Genomic DNA, 21225 nt, shown 5'->3' on the forward strand with positions numbered 1-21225 from the left:
AATCTGTATTCGGATAGTTTTTTGTAAGTAAAGCTGCTTACGAAAAGCAGAGATTCAAAAAAATTCCGGTTTTTTTTTTCAAGTGTTATTTAAGTGAAAAATGGAAAAAATAAAATAGGCACCTGTAAATATCAATTTTAAGAGCTCATATTTAGCTGAGACATTCTATTTGAGATGCTCCAACAAACTTTTGATTCGCGTTTGAAGACAAATTTTTTTTATTCTCTTTGGAACATCCTAAGGTACGTAACCACGAGTTTGAGAGTCTCGAGAATGAAATAGGCACGTAGTTACAGGTGGACGCGGACGCGCAAGCTAGCGAGGGATGAATGATAAAGATTAAAACAGAGCCTGGCCGCAGCTGGAATTGTTCGATCCGTTATGAGGTAGGAAGTAGGCATATCCGCGGTGCAGTGCGGAGTAATGAATTTTTCAACGCGGCAAGAGTCGGAGGAGGGCTATGAGAAGGAAATGAGACAAAAAAAAATTTTTTTTTAATGATCAGAAATAAAAATAAACTAATAGGGTTTTACGTAAGAGGGAAGATTCGAATGAATACATACAACTGTAAGCAAATGACATTGGCCGTTAAATAGTGTAACAGGAATCGAAGTCTACGACGCCGTCAATTTTGTCGATAATTTATACCAATGTATTCGAAAAGCAAATGCAGGCGTTGATTTTTATTCAATGTTTAACATCGCGATAATGGCCCGGTCTTATAAACGAAGCAGCGTTATATGCACGGCGTTAGGTGTTACAGGTGGGTTTTGCGTGCCGGATGCGTATCGACCTGAATCATGATCCGATTTTTTCCCACACAGATCGAGTAAAATCAGTCGTACATTCAATTGGCCGAACCGCCGAACGCGTTGTTAATCAACAAAACTGTAATCATCTCTTCGTCGGAGGGACGCGACGCCGAGCCGACGCTCGTCGATGGCGATAATCAACTGCCGATAACCAGAGTTGAAATTATAACCTCGCTTGCGGCTTTGCTTCTATTACAAAAAAATACCCACGCATTTCACAGCTCGGAGACAATGCGACGTGAGCGGAAGAAAAATACGGAAACGGTGTATAACGGATCGACAAAGAAAAAAAAAAAGGAATTCGTTTTTGAGTTTATATTTAAATAAACGAATTTTAATTCCGTATACATCGAATAAAAATCAAAATCTTGATTTATCAACGTAAAAAAGACACGAGCAAACCTTATGAGTTCTGAACGAAGATTCTGGTTAGCATTCGATGTAAGGAATCAAAATTTATCTGTTCAAATATAAACTGTAAAAAGAAAAAAAAAAATTCTACCGACCTGTGTTTAATGATTATTTTTTGCCAAAAGTGATTTAAATGCGAAACTGAAGTTTGTATGGTTGTTACTTAGAATGAATGTTTGAGAGATAGGTAATTTTTCTTAAATTCCGAAACATCGTTCTTGTCGTTATAAAAAGGAACTTCATCTGATAAAACCATTTTTTCTTTCATTAGTTACGTGGAGGAGATGAAAATTTGACATTCGCGTTGGCCGGTGTAATTGCTTCTTCGGCTTCCACGGGCTGATGAAAAATATGGATGAGTATTGATAGCCACGTGATCGGCGGACGATGGCTTGATTAGTAGTGCGTTGTATATTTTGCAGCGGCTTAGAAGCTGAGGTCAAAGGTCGGTATATTTGCCTTAAAGTCATTCTCCAACCTAATGAAATGAAAATTAAAGCGGTAATACGGATTCGGTATACGCTACTAGTAAATAATGCGTATGCGATAAATTTTTCACCGAGTCAAACGTGGGGAATTTATAGGCATGCGTATAAGTCGATGATGCATTTGCATGCTTATATACTTTATTTTGCGCGTGAATGTCGAGCAACTATTCTAGGGCTACGGCGATGTTTCTAGACATTCGAAAGGTTTTGACGGGTCTCATGCATACCCAATGCGATTCCACTCAACACGTCTTATATACGTAGTCGTAGCGTGTCCAACTTCGCGTGCCTTTGCGGACCGACGCAACTATTTTTTTAACCGATCGAGAACAGTTTCGCCTTTAAATTTTGTCCGAGACTCGTTCGAAATTCGATCATCGATTCGCTGAAAGAATTTCAATATTTATTTGTCATCGTCAATTGTATTCTCTGGATAATTATTTGTCAAAATTTTGAAACGTTTTGATTGGTCTTATGAAGCTGTGAGAATCACTTTTATTCAACGGTGCCGGAGTTGAAAGTACGAATGAAAATTTTCAGAAGTTAAAGAAATTATTTGCCGCCCGATGTGAAAAGAAAAATCTGGATGATGAATTTATCGACTTTGATCAAGTTAAATTTTCGGAGGCGGTCGTCGGTGATGGACGTAACGCGTGATTCCGGCACATCTGGCTTTCGCTTTTGATCGGGATTCAACCTGTTGAATTCTTAGGCCGAGTTCTTCGGGGTCAGGAGGGGAAGTTGAGGATAAAACCTAAGGACTACAGGGCGGGACGAAAAGTGATACGGGAATGCGCGAGAAAATCGATTTCACGAATAAATTTACGACAACTTACACGTATACCTACTGAAAATACTCGCGTGTTAGATCATAAAATGCATTGAAAGAATTCAGAGTGTAATTTAATACATGATTTATAATGTAAAAATTGATGTAACGTGTAAAGAAATCGCATAATAAATTACAAAAGCAGGACTCATCAGACATACCAGATCAGAGTTCGCACAGTTCGCTATATGTATAGTTGATTACACGATTTTTCATCTAGTATATCCGATGATTCGTGCTTTTGTCATTAATTACGCGATTTCTTATATATTTTATGAAATTTACAAAATACCTCCTGTAATAATTCATACACGCTGAATTCTTTGAAAGCATTACGCGATTTCACACACGAACATTTTCGGCAGGGATGTGAAACATGTTCCGCCTTCTTTCGCTAACTTTAATTCCGACTGTCATTATCTGAGGAATATTTTTACGTAGGTGCCTTCCGTTACTAACCTCGGCATGTCTGCCTCTCCACACCTACACACGCGATAGCGTATGGCGTAAAGTTTACAACTGTTTACCAACGTACTCGGCTTTAATTGATTCTTGACATGTTTGCGAGGCTCGTGCTGCTACCGCTTAATTCTGTATTATCTAAACGTCGCGTTATCTCCTGTTGATACACCGATTTTATTATCCGTTGTTCGATTTTTTTGTCTTTTTTTTTTCTCTCTCTCTCTCTTATCCGAACCTTATGCGAGATTTCACGTTCAACCTTTTCTCTCCACGTAAATTCGTTGGAAACGGCGTTCGTTTCGTTCTCCGTCGATCACTTATTTTCTCGTATTATTATTAGTCGTGCAACTTACATGTAGTAACGATAATTGACCGGTTGAACGACGCGTCGATTACCTCCGTCTGACAAATTGTCGGGTCCCCGATATATGAGGCGGGGAGAAAAGTTGCGGCGATGATTGGCAATAATCGGCGACGACACTCGGTTCGTCTCGGATCTCGCGTACACCCAGCAACGTCGAGGCAAAGTTACCCCCTCGGATTCAAGTTTATCCGTCGCAGGTTGAAGTTGACGCCTTTCGTAAAAGCTTCACGCTTGCAGCATCACGTACCCGGCCTCGTTGGTGGGGGTGTCTGACTCGATCCGCGTGCATGTTTAGGTGTACACAGGGTCACCCAAGTTCGCGTTCATTAATTAGGTGAGCGCAGATTTTGCAGCAGAGTTCGGAGACGGGATGGCGCCTCGAATGAAGGCCCGTTACTCATTACGTCGGAATTATTCCCGAGCTTCGAATTTCAAATTCTGAGGCATGCGCGTCACCGCATGCGGGGAAAAAGGGACGTCCGGTCCGATTTATTTGCAACCAAATATAGACCAGCTTATTTCATCTCCACTCACAGCGTACGAACAACGCACTTTCGTGATTACTGCACACGAGCTGCCGTTGCGGGAGCAGGAATACCGCGTCAAAGGCCAGACGTGGGAGGTTGTTAATTACGTGGATTCGAAAAGGGCTTCTCCAAGGGTTCGATGCCGGCGAGCGAGGCGGCGAAGAGATTAGAAGGAAAAACGGAGAAATTGTTCGCCCGATGTATGGGTTTGCTCCTTGATTAACCGACGCTTACAGTCACGATTACAACGATCCCGGGAAAGTAACGATCAAACGTGCTGACCTGATCGTGATTATGGCCGGTCACAATATTTTTTATCCTTGGAGGGATATCACGTTCCCGATATTAGTGTAACAATAATCACCGCGTCAACAAATTCCAATCAATTATATGGTTTGCCGCGATGTCCGCCCTTCCTTGCTCCTCGAAGCACCTCGAAGCGTATCACGTATCTCATCCCAATCACGCCAATACCTACCCACTTTCCGCTAGTGACCCTGAAACGGGAGTTAAAAACGAGACGATTCCTTGAAAGTGAACAGGGAAATACGGCGTTGCCGGATGCAGCGAGAGTGAAGGAGAGAAGAAGCGAGGAGATTCGGTGTATGGTTAAAATGAGAACGGCGATATTTCCCGAGGGTCGAGGAGCGGAAAGCGAAGCATCCGGGAATTATACAGCATATGCGTGTGTAAAGGAAGGACGAAGATGAAGATGAGAAGGACGGGATAAAAGAGAAGCAAAAAAGGTCCGAGTAATTCGGTCATTTTGAAGGTACGTCACGGGCTGACCGTAAAGATCTATTCAAGCCGGTTAAAGATATAACCCCGGCATGCGTAGGTACACCCATAATGTAATGCATGTGAAACGCGAGGTCCGGCCGGTCGGCCGAATCTTATGAGTCGCTCAGCTGTCGCCGCCGTCATCTTAGGCGAGCAACCAGATAATATGAGCAGCGATATTATCGCGTCATCAAAATTCCAAAAGAAAAATTTGAATCGCCTTAGGGGAGTGGGAAGGGATTCGAGCGTCGCGACGCCCTCCGACGCCCCATGGCGCCCCATGGGCGCTGGACCGCGCATGCCGACCGTCCTCGACGTATTTAAAGGGGGTTCGCACGCGATTCACCATCACTGTACCTTCATCCGCTGACAAGGCGTTCTCTGTACCACCGCTCACTGTCTGTCTGTCCGTTACTCGGAGAGCTATCGAAGAACCGGAAGTCCCTGAAGCTTAAGTCGAGGAAATCAAGAGTTATCCGGAAATCATCGCGCTACGCTTATATATTTTAATATCAGGTTAGTCGTGCACCGTCAATTCCAAAATACACTCTTTCCAAACGACTTTTTTCAACTTTTGTACACATGGCGTTGAAGCCATTACATTGCGGTAGGCAAAGAATTTTTTAGTAAATTCAACGGCGACAATTCTGACTGGCGATTCAACCGTTTCATCGTCACGATGAAAGTATATCGCTGCGTTTGGGGATTAATCGAGGTTTCGAAGTACGACGAAGAAATCGCAGATTTGACTTGTTGCAGATTCTCGAGAAGGTTTTTGATCCCGGGGCGTAATAGAACTCTATCCGTCTATCTATTTATCTCTGCGTCTGGATTCATTAATTAGCTGAGCGGGTCTGCGTTTGCGACTGCATTAAAGGAATTCGATAAAAGAACCGCCTCTTTTTCTCCGCTTGTTATACCGATTAGGCGAAAAGTCGTCTCAAAAGTTCAAAATCCGTAGTCGTAGACGCGCGCTGATAACGGACGGACCGCTGAAGAAAACGTGCGAAAGCCGAGGGTGAGTTATTGGTGTGTAATTGTCAATTATACCGGCTGAATGAACTTTTGTGAATTGGTTTCGTTGCGTCGTAATTATCGGCGGAACGCGAACCGCTGTTGACCGGCTCATCTTGTACTCGGAATTCGGAAACAAAGAGTCAGCGTCGTTTCTCACGCATGGCGCATTGCCGAATCATCCCTCTGGCATTAATTGATTCGCGTTACGTAAACACCTACGCGCAAGCAGTCCACCGATTCATTTCAATTTCATTTCAATGATCGTTCAAACACGCGCACATATATATATATATATATATATATATTATACCGATGCGATCACGATTTATCCTTCGTGGATTTCCAATCGCGAGGGACACTATAATCGATGATCCGATAGCAGGTGGCAGAAAGTGCAAGGCGTAGACTTTTACGCTTACTTCGTACGTTCACCGACTCGACCCGTGCTCTCCGATCTTCTTCTCGAATTACGCGTAAGCGATCGTAATCGCGAAACTGCGGATGAATTTCGCCTTGAAATCGTACCGACGACCGGCAAAAAAGGGAAACGCGGATCGTTCAAGTGGAGAGTGTCGATGTCTAGTCAGACGCGACGGCCGACCTAGGGGCAGCCCGTTCCTCTCGCTGAAACGTTTCCGCGCGAATTTATACTTGGAAAAATTTTTTACGTGATTGAGCGCAGAATGGAAATAAAAGGATTCAAAGTTTCGAAAATCCAAATCTCGTAAGGTAAGACTGAAGTAATTTTGTATTTCATTTGCAAAAAACTGCTAGGGTGATTTTGGGTAACAGTTCAGCAGCAGAGTTCTTGAAAAATACTCACCTGGCCATTATTTAACGTGTATACGGGGCATTCGACGTCAAATTAGCGGCCCGTGCACCTCACCTTTTTCGATTTTAATCTTTTTTTAGTATGAGATTCTTACCGACAGAGAAAGGTCTCGACATTTTTTTCAGATCTTCTTAGCCACTGGTATAATTTGAAAAAAAATGGAAAAACCAATTCCGAAAAGGCCTTTCATAAAAATCTGAACACATTCGGACAAATTCTATGATTAGTATTGCGACCTTCAAGTACCGCGCGATAATGAGATCTCAAAAAAAAAAAAACTTCAAGCCCGACGTGGACAAATCGAAAACTTGCAAAAAATTAGCAGATATCGATATCCGATTATCGTGTGCTGATCAAAGATCGCATTTTAAATCGTGGAATCGGTATGAATTTTGGCAGATTTTTAAAAACCGCGTCTCCGGAATTGGTTTCGCAATTTTTTATAAATTTCACCAGTTGCTGAAGAGAATCTGAAAAATTGCCTGGACCCTCTTCGGTTGGTAAGATCATCATACTAAAAAATGATAAAAATCGAAAGAGGGGTGAGGTACATTATAGGCTTATAATTTGACGTGGAATGCCCCATAAATTATCCAAGAAGTTTTTAAACTCTTCTCTCAGCTTTGTTACAATTGTCGTACCATAGAGCTTCCTTTTACAAAAACATCAACTCATGAGTTTAGGTTTCACGCGGAGCCGTGAAAAGAAGAGGAGAAAAAAATTCGAATAAGGACCTGATCCAGTTTTGACTTTGTAATTTTTTTTCCTGTAAAAAATAATGCGCCATATCCTACGGAATACTACGGCAAGCTCGGCGAAAAAAGTTTCTGATGCATAAACATGCTGAAAACATTATTCTAATTCACGTAAAAATGCAGAGTTCGCGTGTTGTTTAACACGTTATTTTTTCTCTCTACAAAAATACGATTAGATCGAGGCAGGAGTAACACACCGGCGAGAAATCAAATAAACAGAGAAGAGAATTGGATAGCCTCATATAACGGTGTATCGCAAAAAACATGCCACTGCCTCGTGAAATTTAATTCCTGATTGGATTAAAGGCTAAAACTTTTTCGCGTCGGTCAGAACCGTAGAACTGAAATTGCGAACTTGAGCAGGGTAGAATTGACCAAGTATTTTTGCCAAAGAATTTGGAAAAGTTTGCTGGAAGGAGATTCCGAATGTTGGCAAGTAATTCACGAATGACCGGAAAGCCTTCTCGCGTATTTAACAGCCTTTAACCTCGACGCGTCCCCTCGCTTTGTGCCGGGGAGAAGTTCGAACTTGAGAAATATCTCCGAAGAATTTTTCCTTTCCTCGTTTGATCTTACACCTAGAGTAGTGCCTGAAGCACATCGTGTATAAGATAAATATATTCAACGGCGAAAGAAGAAAGATCGTGTCTTTGCTGAAACATGGTACCTATCCTGAAAATTTGATGATCAGTTTTTCCGTTTCTTCGCTCTTTCGCTTCTTCGCGAAGTTTTTGAAATATTCATAGCCTAGCTGATGTTCGAAAAGGGTACGAAAAACAGAATGTATGCATGCTAATTCGGACGTGTGCATCGGTTGGCACATGAAAAAACGGGGCTCGATTCGTGGGAAATATAAATTCGCAGATTCGGGTCAACGATCGTCTTATTGTTAGACGTACCTCGAGTATTCCGAAACATGGCAGGGCGTCGAAAGCCTCCGTAGCTCGTTCAACAAGCGCGACGATTCACAAGTTTGAGATGATCTGACCTTTGACGGGCCAAGCCATTCGGAATTCGCAACGCCGTGGAATGAGAAAGGAAATTGACTCGGATCGCGTGGAACGCGGAGGTAAAAGGTAAAGGCTCGAGTCGCGAGGGGGAAATCGTCATTCGATTCCGACGCGAAATTGGGAACACGTATAACAAGAGGACGAAGACGAGGAATGTCAGGAGTCCGGTTGAGCCGGGCGAAACGCGTCCCTGCAATGCTTTCGGAGCTATTTGGGCCGCGTAAAAAGAAGCAGGGCGAAGAGATGATCAACGTGAGAATTCGCGTTAACCACGGGCCTAATTCACCGGCCTTCCGGCCACAGGCACGCTGCTTGTCCGTTAACGCAGGGTGGGAAATAATTAAAGGCGAAGGCTGCGAGAGCAGCGCGTAGGGCGAGAGGGATCCTCGGTTATCCCGAGTCTCTGACACTAATCAAAATGACACACTCGAGGAAAAAATATGGAACGACGCGCCAGCTCGTTGCCAGCACGATATACATGCCGGTCTAACGGACGTTAATTAACTTTATTTGCCTCATGGCCGTCCTATTGACCCAAGGATCAGTCGTCGGATCCTCGTCTTTTGCGACGTGTCGTCTTGTTATAACGGAAAGAAATTTGACGATTGGATGAAATTGCGATTCAGCCCTGATCGATCGCCGACTCTCGTTCGAAAGCAGGACCGTTGAGCCGGGCGCTAATCAACCCTGAGGGAAAAAATTTTCATCCAGAAAAATGAATACATTTTCGCGGGTCGTTTGGAGGTATGTCAATCCGCCGGAATCCGCACCCTCGTTATCGGAAAATTGGCGGCTTATACGCGGTGAAATCGGCGAGCGTCAACCTGCAGTCCCTTCGATCATTCGAAGTTTTGGGAAGCCAACCGAAAACGCGGAGGGAAGCTGGCACAATATTTTAGTTACCTGTATCTGAAATTCCCCGAGTTTTCCCGATCTGCAAACGACGATTCGCGACTTTCAAATTTCCGAAGGATCGCGCAACTTAGCGAGTTCTCTTCTTCGGCTTTTCGTCTCTTCTTGCAATTCGGTATCTGTCTTTACACTCGTCCCTTCTTGGCAGCGTTCAGACTTTTGGACAGCTGGGAGCGAGCCGGGAGACGAAGAAAGTAATCCTGAAGAGCCGGGAGTCGGTTTCCCTTTATTAGATCCTAGACGGGTTCTCGGCTAGCTGGTCGTAGCTCGCAGCGGCAGTGCGATGCAGTAACTTGAGCGAAAAAGAAGAATCAGGGAGTGGAATTTATTTGATTCCGCGTCAACGTGGACGTCGAGCAAGGTGCTCTAAAGAATTTTCCCCTTTTCAGTACAGCTTGTACAGTGAGCTTGAAACACGCGGATAGCCGGCTGTAGGCTCACTCGCAGAATATTCGATTATACAAATTCACACGATGAGAAATATGCGAATTAATCCTTTGATTAGAAAACGTAATACACTCGTTCGCAATACCGCAGAGCATAAGCTCAAACTTCTTCGCTTCGGGGAAAAACGTCGCGAATATTGTCTCTTCCGTTCGGCCCGACCAAGACCGGGATCAACGCTCGTACCTGCAATAAAGTTGATAAAATCTCGTGGACGGTGGTTCGTTCGAGATTAAAAAGTGCCTTCACAAAGATTTCCCAGCGTGCGTAATCGGGTAATAATTAAAATCTCGCAGTAACGGGGGGGGGGGGGGGTTAAAAAGTCTTTGTTCGAACCCGGAGAACGCCGCGTCGACAACGCGTCTGTGTTTTACCGATCCTCGGTAACGTCGGCTTCGTCGAGCTCGAAAGCTCTCGAACGCCGGTACCTACGTTAATTTCATATTTATTAAACGGGGAAATCTGGATCGACGGGGAGTCACAGTGGCTGCGGTAAGTCGGCTTGCGGAGGGATGCGCAGATATTTCTGCCCGCCTTAGGAGCTTAACGACGCAATTTCTGAAGCTTAATTGTTCCACCTTCACCGACGATCGCAGTCGATGTATTCTTCAAGATGAGAAAGCGCGGAACGACGCCGACGGCCACCGGATTTCCCTCGACGGCAAACCCGCACTTATCAGCTCGGATGCCGGTTTTCTCTCCCGGCGGATGCAGAGAAGCAACGTAGGATGAATTCACTTTGTTCCGCAAGGCGGCCGTGAAATTTACCTCAAATTTCATTCACACCTAACACGTCGTCGCATGGAAATACGGTTTTTCGCCTTTCCTCTGCTGCGAGCGTCCAAAAAATCCTCGATAGATTACGGACCGTCATTATTCCTACCCGTTGGTCCGTGATCGTTACGCCTGATCGTTACACACGTCGCAGAACCGTTTATCAAAGTTGCGAAAATATTCACTTGTGTCTATGTCGGAATCGTTTGTTCACCGAGACGACGATTCGTGGCCGCTGTACGGCGGTGAACGAAGGAATAAAAAATGCACCGTTTCTTTTTTTTTCTAATGGAAGCAAAGATAATAAAATAATAATATTTGAGCAAGTTATTAGGCATTTTTGAATATTTGTTGATATTAATTTCGTGTATTATACTCAAATATACACCTCATAACTTCCCTAAGCATTATTATCTTATTACCTTTTCTTCGATCCAAAAAAAAAAAGTAGTCAAAAAGGCGCTTTTCTTTTCTTATTTTACAGCGGTGTTACTCCTCAATAATTCAGCCAGGAGTCGTGTGTAAATCCAATGAGTGTGTTGACCTTGTGATTAGTTTCTCTCGCGGTAATTACGGAAGCGACTTCGTCCTTTGAGTAAGGCAGTTAGTCAAATTTTGATCGTGATTGTATGTATAAAGGGCTCCGGTTTTCGTGACGAGGAATATATTCCCCAAGACGTTGCAAAGAGGCTTTACCGGTGGGCTTTAATTTTTGACACACTCAAAAACTTGGCCGGCTAATTTCAAACTAAATTTCATAACTATGATAATTACGCAACATGCGTGTAGTTCCGACTTCGCTCAGGATGAGGGAGGCATCGAATAGAGAGAACTGCTTTACGACGTCTCGCACGTCCTCGTCTCTTTGACTTTGTTTTTAAACACCATTCAAGCACGCGATAGTTTCTGAAACAAGGAAAACGCGCTAGTGGGTGCAAATTGAGACCAGGAAGAAAACGGAAATTGCCACTTTCATATTCAGACGGTGTTGCCTGTAGTAACGTTCGTCTTCGCCTCCTCTCCTTCTATCTTCGATAAATTTTCCCATCCGCGACCCCATACGCACACGTTTTTCCAGGTAGTTATAGACAACATTTTTCGCTTACAAAGCTCGCTTCATGGGTCGAAACGATCAACTCTTAACAAAAATATCGCGTTCATGGGATATCCGGCGACATATGTCTTGGAATATCCGATCGCGCAAGGGTGGAATATTTTTACACTAGGGTCGCAGGCGCGGCGTGAAATATCGCCGATCAAATAAACTTCTATACCAGTCGTTTTTGTCATTATTTTTATTATTGTTGTTCGAATTTTACCGGATAGAAATGCCTACAGATAAAAGGACTCGCACGCGGTGATTCCCACACTTTCGCAACGCTGTATTCTACGCTCGGTTGAATATCGGGGCAGGTAGATATGTAGAAATATCGAATAGCTTTTCATCTGCGGGGGGGGGGGGAGGGGGTTAGGAAAACAAAAGGTAAATGTTATCGTATTCCTGTTTCCGCGCGGCCGGGGAACAAGATATTCGATATATCGCGTCCACCGTCATCCCAGCATCGATCGCTTACTCACGTTATGCGAATTTGCAAGTTTCTTTCCTCTCCCCCTCTCATATCCATTTCACCCCTATTTACCATACTTTTATTTTACATGCACACACGTTCCGATCAGTTTACTTTTATATATTCCTATATTGTCCCTATTCAGCTTGAAATTCTGCGTGTAAATCATTTTCTGTAAACTTGGTTTCGAGTTTCGATTCAGCATTCCGTTGGAGCAAAGCATATTTTTCACTCCACGGTCTGCCGGGAAGATTACGTGTTACAAAAACGTCGATTAATATGGCTCGCGTTTTAACAAAGCTTAACGACGCAATTAACGATCGAAGTACAATTAGCCCTCAATTAGGAGATAAAGGGGCTTATGGTAAGCCAGAAAGGAGAGAAATAATTTAAGCCTGCGGAAGGGGACTGCAGAGGCCAATTAGGAAATCCTGTGATACATATCGGAAAATCCCATTTTTCCCGGCTCACCCACGAAAATTCACGCCGGGAGGGAATTCCGCGTTTCTGTCCGCAGACGAGCAACAGGTTGGTTTATTCGTGCCGAGGCTTAGGTCCTCGTGTCTCACCGTCACCGAGGAGTTGAATGATTAGCCGTCTGCAGCTGGATTCGCGACGTGGAAGTCGCTCGAAAATAAAGTCGTTTAATCTGGAAAGGTTATTTAGCAACAGAGCAAACAACAGACTAAGAATCGACTGATTGTAGGGGGACACTGAGAGAATATAGCCCCAATTAGATAGCGACTGCGGTTTGCCAACGCGCTTATTTGACAAGTTGGTGGTCCTAAATATTAAAAATAAAAACATATTGTGTAAGTGAAAGTGTCCAATATGTTTATACTTTCAATTCGAATTGTAGGATATAAATCTGTCTGCGTTACCTTGCTGGGTAATTATTATTACATGTTTCTAGGAAAATTGTCCACGTTGTGAAGTCAAAAAATGAAACATGTTATGTACTCCGGTATTTGTTGAGTTTCAATACCGTCAAACATTACTCTTGAAAATGAGAAATATGAAGAATTCTTTTGGTGCCATCTAAATAAGAAATTCAAAGAATCGTTTTGCCGCCATTTAGAGAAATATTTGTCCGATAGCTCGGCAACGCTGATTCGATGAACTCTTCATAATTTGATTGCAATTTCAAAATTTTCACCCCGTATGGCTGAGAGTATAATTTAAACGCTTATATATCTGGAAACGGGGGATGAAAATAATTGAATTATCCGGGACTAGCTATTCGTACAAATATTTGAACGGATTGGTTTTCCTTTTTTCCCAAATCTGCGGAGTCGCGGATCGTGATCACGTATGTGCCAATGTTACGTACTTATATGTGCAAATACAGGCTTTTACACGCGACACGCCAACAAATTTCGCCCGACGAGGCGTCCGTCGCATAAAAACGGACTCGCTGAGGTAATTAAATTCCTGACATCGCCCGGGATAGTCGAGCCGTGAGCTTAAAGAAGATTAGACTTTTGTGTACAAGCCTGCATTTCCGAGGGCTGCTCGCCTGCAGAGACGGGAAAATCCCTACGCTGACTCCGGGCCGCCGATTCGCACGATTGAGCACGCCCAGTTTTGTTACGCTCTTTAAATTCCACTTTCTCTCGTGCCTTCCGCTCGGATAGCGTCTTATTATCACATATCTCATACAGCTATTATGGCGGGTCTAGAGAGACGCGAAGGTCAGAAATATTACCAAGCGATCGTAGGTACGTACCTACGTTTTACCTACTCGATTACATTCGCGTTGCGCGGAAACTTGTATTATATACATCGGGGTGAGCCGTACCTTCGTGATATTCTTTATTAAATTGAGAAATAGTAACCAATAGAGGAAATCTTACGACGGCAATATCTTCGACTGCTATCCTGACTCCGTTGTCGCGAGACGAAGCAGCGTTTAAATATCGCAGACTTGGAAGCGTTTGAAGTACGAGGTGAGAGAAGAAGCGGAACGATGTTCACTGCAATTTTCGTTCCCGGGTGAAAAGTTGCCTTAAACGGATATTGCATAACAGCGTTTACGGGACACAAGGTAGACTTCTACGTAGCTTTTGAATTACTTGACGTCATTCGTTCCGTTGAATCTAGTCGGAAGCCTAGCCGTGCGAAAAACCGGGCCGTTGTATTAATGTCGTTGATTTACCGAATGTCGCCAGATGACGACCACCTGTTGACGTCGCCCCGTCGATCAATAAAGTTATAAACGATCCGCGGAGAAAGTTTCGCGACAACAAGGCGACGGTTGTATCGGACGAAAAGAGGGCAGCGATCAACCTTCATCCCCTTGTTTCAACCCTCTTGCGGAAGTGCTCGGAAAATTATAAAGGCTTGCGAATTGTCACGCGGATTCAATTACACCCGGCATTCGGAAACGAGGAACGGGGTTGAAATTCCGAATTTAGAAAGTTTCGAAAGCGCCGAATATCGAAAGGACGAAATCCCGACAGGGCGTAACTCCGACAAGTCAAAGTTTCGAAAGTGCGAAAACGAGAAAATGTGAAAATTTTATCTAAATTCTGAGTGCTCGAAGATTTTCAGTTCTGTGAATTTCTGGCTTCATCAAAATTTCACCACTTTAATCTTTCTTTGTTTTGAATTTTAGATATTTTTACGTTGGTAAAAATCCAGGTCATTCCGATTTTTGACACCCACTTGTTGAACAAGCCACGCTGTGCGAGTATATTTTGACTTTTGGAATTTTACTCTATGAAAGCCTTGATTTTCGAAACTTTGCCCTGTCGTAACTTGAATTTTCGTAATCCTGCATCTAGGAACTTTGAGCCGTCGGGTTTCCGACCATTCGAAACTTTGCTGTTTCTTCAAAGTTTGATTTCTTTACTTCAAGTTTCGCGACCAAACAATTCGGAATCAAGCGCTTTCGGACCTTGTCAAATTCGAAACTTCAACCTCACCCGGGAACCGACTATAACTCACGGACATCCGGATCCTCTGTCCTTCCAATATCGCGAGCTCGGCCAAGAAGCAAAAAAACTAAACATCCACCCAGCCCAGCCTGACCTTTCTTCTTCGACATTCGTCTAATGCCCCCCCGCAGGATGAGGTGCAACACAGGAATACTCGCCCTGGTCTGCCTGACTTCGGCCGCCCTGATGTCCGGCGAGGCTGCCGCCCTTCCCCCGGCGCAGTGTAGTCCCGGTTTTCTCGACGAGGTCCCACCGAGGATTCGCAAGGTCTGCGCGGCCCTCTCGACCATCTACGAGCTCGGCTCCGCCATGGAAACCTACCTCGACGAAAAAAGTGAGTCTCGACGTTTCGCCTTCGTCGACATAACGGTCGCTCGGACGATCGAGAGTCCTTTATAAAAATGTTGATACTTTTTCAGCGTACAACTCTGGCCCGGTTATCCACGGAAACGTCCCCCTGCCTGACAGCGGAGTGAAACGTCAGGACGTCGACCACGTCTTCCTGCGTTTCGGGAGGCGACGCTAGGCGTCGGGAAGCCGCTGACCGCGCTTATTCCTAAGACGGAAGACGACGCCCGCAGCAAATCTCCCGACCCTCTATTACCGGCAGAAAATTTTTCAAACAAATTTCAACAAGTCACAATTATTGTTCACGTCGTAATTTCTTTGTCACGACGCGTTTCAATGTCGAGAATATAACACTACTTAGCTTTTACGTCCAACAACGCCAACCAGCATCACAACACCGATCGTTCAATGAACGTGTGAAGAGAGAAATAACGTCAATTATCAAAATCTAAGGTTGAAGGTTGAAGCAACGCGATATAGGAGCAAAAGTTCGTTGACGAATCTTTCATCAGGTCCTAAAATCATCTTTTCCTGTGTACTTATCTCTGGAACATCCGCTGTATGCATTTTTTACGGCAGCACAAAATCTAAGATAATTCTTCAACTGGCACGGCAAAAGCTGACGTGCCTCGTTGCGTGTTTGCGTTTACTCTTGAACATTCGCGTCGTGACGATCCTAGTCAGTATTTACATTTAATTACACTCGCTAAACGAGCTAATAAACCTGTCAAATACCTACGTAACATCGTATCGTATTCGAAAGTTCGTATTGTTATCTGCACCAACCACCTCGACACACGTACGTTATCTATTTTACATATACAATTAACAAATCAACCGCAGTATTATTATACATTATACAAATAAATATATTATATACATACATATATATATATAGACACATATATATATGTATTAAAGCTATTTGACGTTTAAATAAAAACCAGAATCAATCCAATCAGATATCTTTCAACCATTTTATCTTACCAAGTTAATCGTACTCGTTGTATTAATTTGTCACCTGCCTGAGAATGCCTGCCTTTCATTTTACCAAAATAAAGAAAATGAGGGTAAACCGGCGGCGGTGCGGAGTCACGTCGAATCGCTCGATGAGCGAGGCGAAAAAATATTCGAGAAACATATCGTTGATATGTGTTAATTTTTTTTTTTCTTCTAAACGTCCGTCAATCCGCATCAAACTCAAAGTGTCACGAGAACCTGTAATCAAAGCGGACGGATAACTTATCTCTGCATCCGCTTAGCGCGAAGAGAGATCGTGACGACGGATTGGGAAGTTGATCAATGAACGAAGATTAGAGGTTATTGGTAAGAGCGAGGAGTCGAAAAAGGCGAAAAAACACGAATCGCACTATCTCGAGTGCAACGGATCGTTTGGCACGCCAAGCCTTACACGGATTCCGTTCATTGCATCATCATCGTCCAGCAGCGGTTTGAAGCAGAACGCAAGCATTGTCTTTAAATTTAGAAATCGGGCAGCATTAAGTGCACATTCTCACGTGCCACTCGACGCTTCGCTTATTTTCAATATCACTCGCATCTGTTACGTCGGGGTTTGATCTACCGGGTATCGGTATCGATTATCGAGCACCATCCCGTACACGTGATACGATGTAACATTTAAGTTCACACGTGAGAATCACGCTCCCCTTTATTTATAGAAGATAATCAAGCATGTGGTACAGCACGTGCACTCAGACTCGCGGCACGACATCGATGCAGTATTTTCCCGTATCCGAACGTGGCCCCTTCGATTTCCCGGAAGGCAGATAAAGAGTTGATCCGATGAATAGCTGAATCCTCTCGCACAATAATCATAATGGTAAACAGACCGCTATGGCTTCAGAAGATTCCCGACGTTGATTTCGGAGGAGAACGGGGAAAATTAGAATTACGTATAACCGAGTATTATATGCACGAACAGCGAGCGCGCAAGTTTCATCTGGCGGCTGTTATTCCGGCATTATTTTTTGCTCGTCGTGAAAATTCCAGCGAGATAACTAAACAATGTGTAATTGGATTACGAGGATGAATTATTAATTGGATTCAATTACGGGGAAACGAATGCATCGAGCCGGTACAGCAGTGCGGGGATGTTAATTTTTCACTCGTATCCGAGTGCCATGTTTGTACAGGTCAACGACGGTGGGAGGGGGTAAGGTTGGAATGCATGAAAATCAAGCAAGAAGCGGTCCGTACGCGAAGTGTACCGTACACAGTTTGTTAAGGGAAATTCTCACAACGCTGCAAAGTCTGGTATTATTTTTTTTTTTTTTTTTTTCTCTACATATTTATTCAACAAGACATTTTTTCCACCCCGGAATCGAGGGGTGGGAACGAACCCTTTGTCATTCCCGGCGCGCAAGAGTTGTGATCGAGTTGGTATCGTGAGCCGCTTAATAAGCCAGGAACGTCAAAGGATCGCGTACGTCGCTCGCATACCGCGACGAGCGCGCGAAGGAGAATAATTACAACGAAACCAGAGAAAACTTGGATATTCGTATCGAGTTATTTATCTCTGCCGAAGAAGTTTTACTCTTGCAGGCGGTTCAGGCGGACAGCCCTCGTTTTTCAACGAGTTTTTAAAAGGACGAGAGAACGAGAACTCCCATTTCGCGGCGGAGAGATCGGCGACGTTGCAGCTCGTCCGTCGGTCCGTCTCGGAATGAAGAAAGTCGGAATAATTGAGTGAGCTACCCCGACTGCAGAGGGAGCAGCGAGACTCGAATTAAGGGTGAAGGCAATAAAAAACGTCTTCCGGATCAGAGGCTAGAGTGAATTAGGCGGGCGGTGCGTCGGCGGTGTACGCGAGGGCTGATCGGCGACGTTGACGTGGGTGTGGAAAACGCTGCGCTCGACTCGGTGGCACCCGGGAACGACGAAACGAATGACAATGAGACGCAGCGCGAGCAGGTATCCCGATTGGCATGCAGGGCCGCACGCACAGGAGGAGAACAAATATTCTGGCAGTAATTGCCACGAGGGTACCGAGGCATTAATCTTACCTCCTGGTTCAGCACGATCGCGCCGACCTGCCATCGGGGACGCTCTATTAATTACCGGCTGACTTCGTTTCGGTTTCGGATTATCCGGTGCAGCGCAATCGAGCATTTCCACGATGCGAAGGGTTTCTAAACGGGTGTCTAATAGACGTTGAAATAAAAACAAGTCGTTAATAGCAGGTGCGTATATCATCCACTTTCTTATCCCGAATGCTGTTTTCGAGTATAAATTGAAAATGAAACACTGCGAAGACGCACGTTTTTTACAATAGTCTGGGATGAGAAACGTACGTTCGAAAAATTCCCCCTCTTTTCATCGGGAGAAAAAGGGAAAAACTAATTACGGAAATTTCTTCGACGCGGATATATCTATGTGAAGGAAAAAATGTAGGTACGTGCGTATGAGATTTAGCGACAATGCATTTCACGTGCAAAGAATGGATTGTCACTCCGAGCTATCGAAGCCGCCCACCAGGTGCGGTACCACCTCCCTAATCGTCTTTGAAGCGATAAGGAACGGAGAAATAAATTGGCCGGTTCCGCTTGCGGATCGATTAGTGCCGAATAAACGCATTATGATCAACGCGAAGAGCACGGTGAATGGCGTGGCCGTCATCGCAGCCCTGCTCTCGGTCCTCGCCGAAGGCAGTCCGATCGGGAAAAGTGACGAGGGTAAGTATCGAAAGCGCGTTACCGAGGACCGTCTCACCTTGAAAACCATCCAAGACTCCCCTTCCGATTCTAGGCTGCTCGATCCTGATCAACGGCGGCCTCGCCGAGCCCCAGCCGCTGATTCTAAGGCCCGGTTTCGAGGGCGGTTACGTCATCCCCGAGGAGACGGGTTCCGGAAGCGTGACCCTCGCGGTGGGCGAGTCCCTGCGGCTGGTCTGCCTGGGAAACAGCTTCGACCTAGAGACCAGCGAGCCGGTGGAAGACGCGAATGTGACCTGCGTCGGGGGTACGACCTTCACCTTCGAGGGCCTCGGGATAACGGAGGAGTTCGAGAACATCGGTTGTCTGAGCTACCCGACGCACACCGCGAGGCGGACGGGGGTCGCCTGCCCCAACGGCGAGGTCTGCGAGATCGGGTTCGACCTCGGAGACGGCGACTTTCAGCGGTTGATCACCCTCTGCCACGACGACGTCGACCAGAACACGATCCTCGCCCACGCGAAGGTCCCGGCGGTTATCGACGCCGCCCAGACCTCCTTCCCTCGTCCCGGATTCCTCAAGGGCGACTTCTACGTCGGGGTATCAATGGCCAACATCTACACCAGGGTTAACCAGCGCGCGACCCTCGCCGGGATAATCGGGAGCGAGGAACTCGCCCTTGAGTACCTCCCCGCCTCGGGGACCTACTACTGGGCGAAGGGTCACCTCGTCGCGAAGACGGACCTGATCTACGGTGCCCACCAGCGCTCGACTTTCTACTACCTGAACACCGTGCCGATGTGGCAGAACATCAACGCCGGCAACTGGGGGATCGTCGAGGCGAACCTTAAGAACCTCGCGACCAACAGGGACGTCGACCTCGACGTGTGGACCGGGTCCACGGGCGTTCTGACGCTCGCCGACGTGAACGGCGACCAGCAGGAGATCCACCTCTACGTCGACGAGAACAACAACCGGGCCGTACCCGTCCCGAAGCTGCTGTTCAAGGTCGTCTGGGAGGAGAGCTCGGGGCTCGGCGTCGCCTTCGTCACCGTGAACAACCCCTACCTCGAGGAACTCGACGACGAGCACGTCATATGTACGGACGTCTGCGACCAGGTATCCTACCTTACCTGGAACCCTACGCGCAGCGACCGAGGCTTGAGCTACTGCTGCGAGGTCGACGATTTCCGGAAAGCCTTCCCCGACATACCCGAGTTCACGACCACCGGGATCTTGGCTTGAAGTCATCGTCATCGTCATCCTCGGCCGCGACTGATCCGTTAGCCTTTGACGTCTCTTAGCCAGCCGATCCCTTTCTTTCGGTCTCTCGGGCTGTTTGGCGAACGGTTTTAGTCGTGAGTCGAGGCGAATGTGGGGGGGAAATAAATAAAATCTTCCAATTATTATTCAAGTCGTAATTTTGGACGTTCGTTGTTGATGAAATGTTGCGCTCCTGTTCCCTACGCGGCTTTCATCGGCCTAGAGACCCCGTCGTCGTTATCGAATGACGTATCATGCTATTTTTTCGAATCGAGCACTATGTTTAAACTAATTGTACCGCAACGGCGAAACCCAGATACAGTATAAAGCTGACGAGAGTTATTATCTAGTCGCTGAATGAGCCTTTTCGGTTGACAGGTATTTTCTTCTCGATACGCGTAGGCGCAGACGTCCGTATATATCTAATATATTGTACGATACGGTGAAACGCAAACAATATTGTGAACCAATATTGAATTGACATCGAAGTAGAAATTCATTAGATAGGTATAATAAACCTCTGATAACGGTACCCGTAATTTTCTCCAACTGTCGTTATATTTTTTTCATATTTCTTTATTAGTTATTTATTTTCATATTTTTATTTTGTCATGATATACTTCAAGTATAGAGAGTGTAATTGCACCGGATACGACGCGAAATCTATCGTGAAAATGTCATTTTTAACATTGATGTATATTTCCTCGTCGAATATAATATTGCATGTATGTATGTGTATGTATGTATGTATATACAATCTGGTCAGGTCAATGATATTTTTACATGATAATATACATGATTCCCTGGAATTATCTATTTTATTTTTATGTTTCCTATTGACTGTTCGCTGATTTTATCTAGATACACGTTACGACGCTGCGCGACCAGGTTTCGGCTGCGCAAAACTATTATCTATAATTAATCGTGTGGGTGTAACACGTCCGATCCCAATCGATTCAAGTCTAAGTTACTTTAAACCGACTTCGCGGTATTCGCACCCACGCGTGATTATTCAAAATCTA

At 45.0% G+C, this 21225-nt stretch overlaps 2 protein-coding genes across 2 annotated transcripts; both read left to right on the forward strand.

The window, feature by feature from the left end:
* Positions 1-5035: 5035 nt before the first annotated feature.
* Positions 5036-16227, forward strand: Ms (neuropeptide receptor myosuppressin). The gene is made up of 3 exons (XM_046634751.2): positions 5036-5189; positions 15053-15255; positions 15341-16227. Exons 2-3 carry the CDS (start codon positions 15054-15056, stop codon positions 15445-15447), a joined length of 309 nt encoding a protein of 102 aa, XP_046490707.1. The 5' UTR covers positions 5036-5189; position 15053; the 3' UTR covers positions 15448-16227.
* Positions 16228-18856: 2629 nt separating this feature from the next.
* LOC124223078 (uncharacterized) lies at positions 18857-20361 on the forward strand. Its single transcript, XM_046634741.2, has 2 exons — positions 18857-18961; positions 19035-20361. The coding sequence occupies exons 1-2, from the start codon at positions 18865-18867 to the stop codon at positions 20183-20185; spliced, it is 1248 nt and encodes a 415-aa protein (XP_046490697.1). The 5' UTR covers positions 18857-18864; the 3' UTR covers positions 20186-20361.
* Positions 20362-21225: the final 864 nt, after the last annotated feature.

This window comes from Neodiprion pinetum, chromosome 7, assembly GCF_021155775.2.
Source record: "Neodiprion pinetum isolate iyNeoPine1 chromosome 7, iyNeoPine1.2, whole genome shotgun sequence".
NCBI lineage: Eukaryota > Metazoa > Arthropoda > Insecta > Hymenoptera > Diprionidae > Neodiprion > Neodiprion pinetum.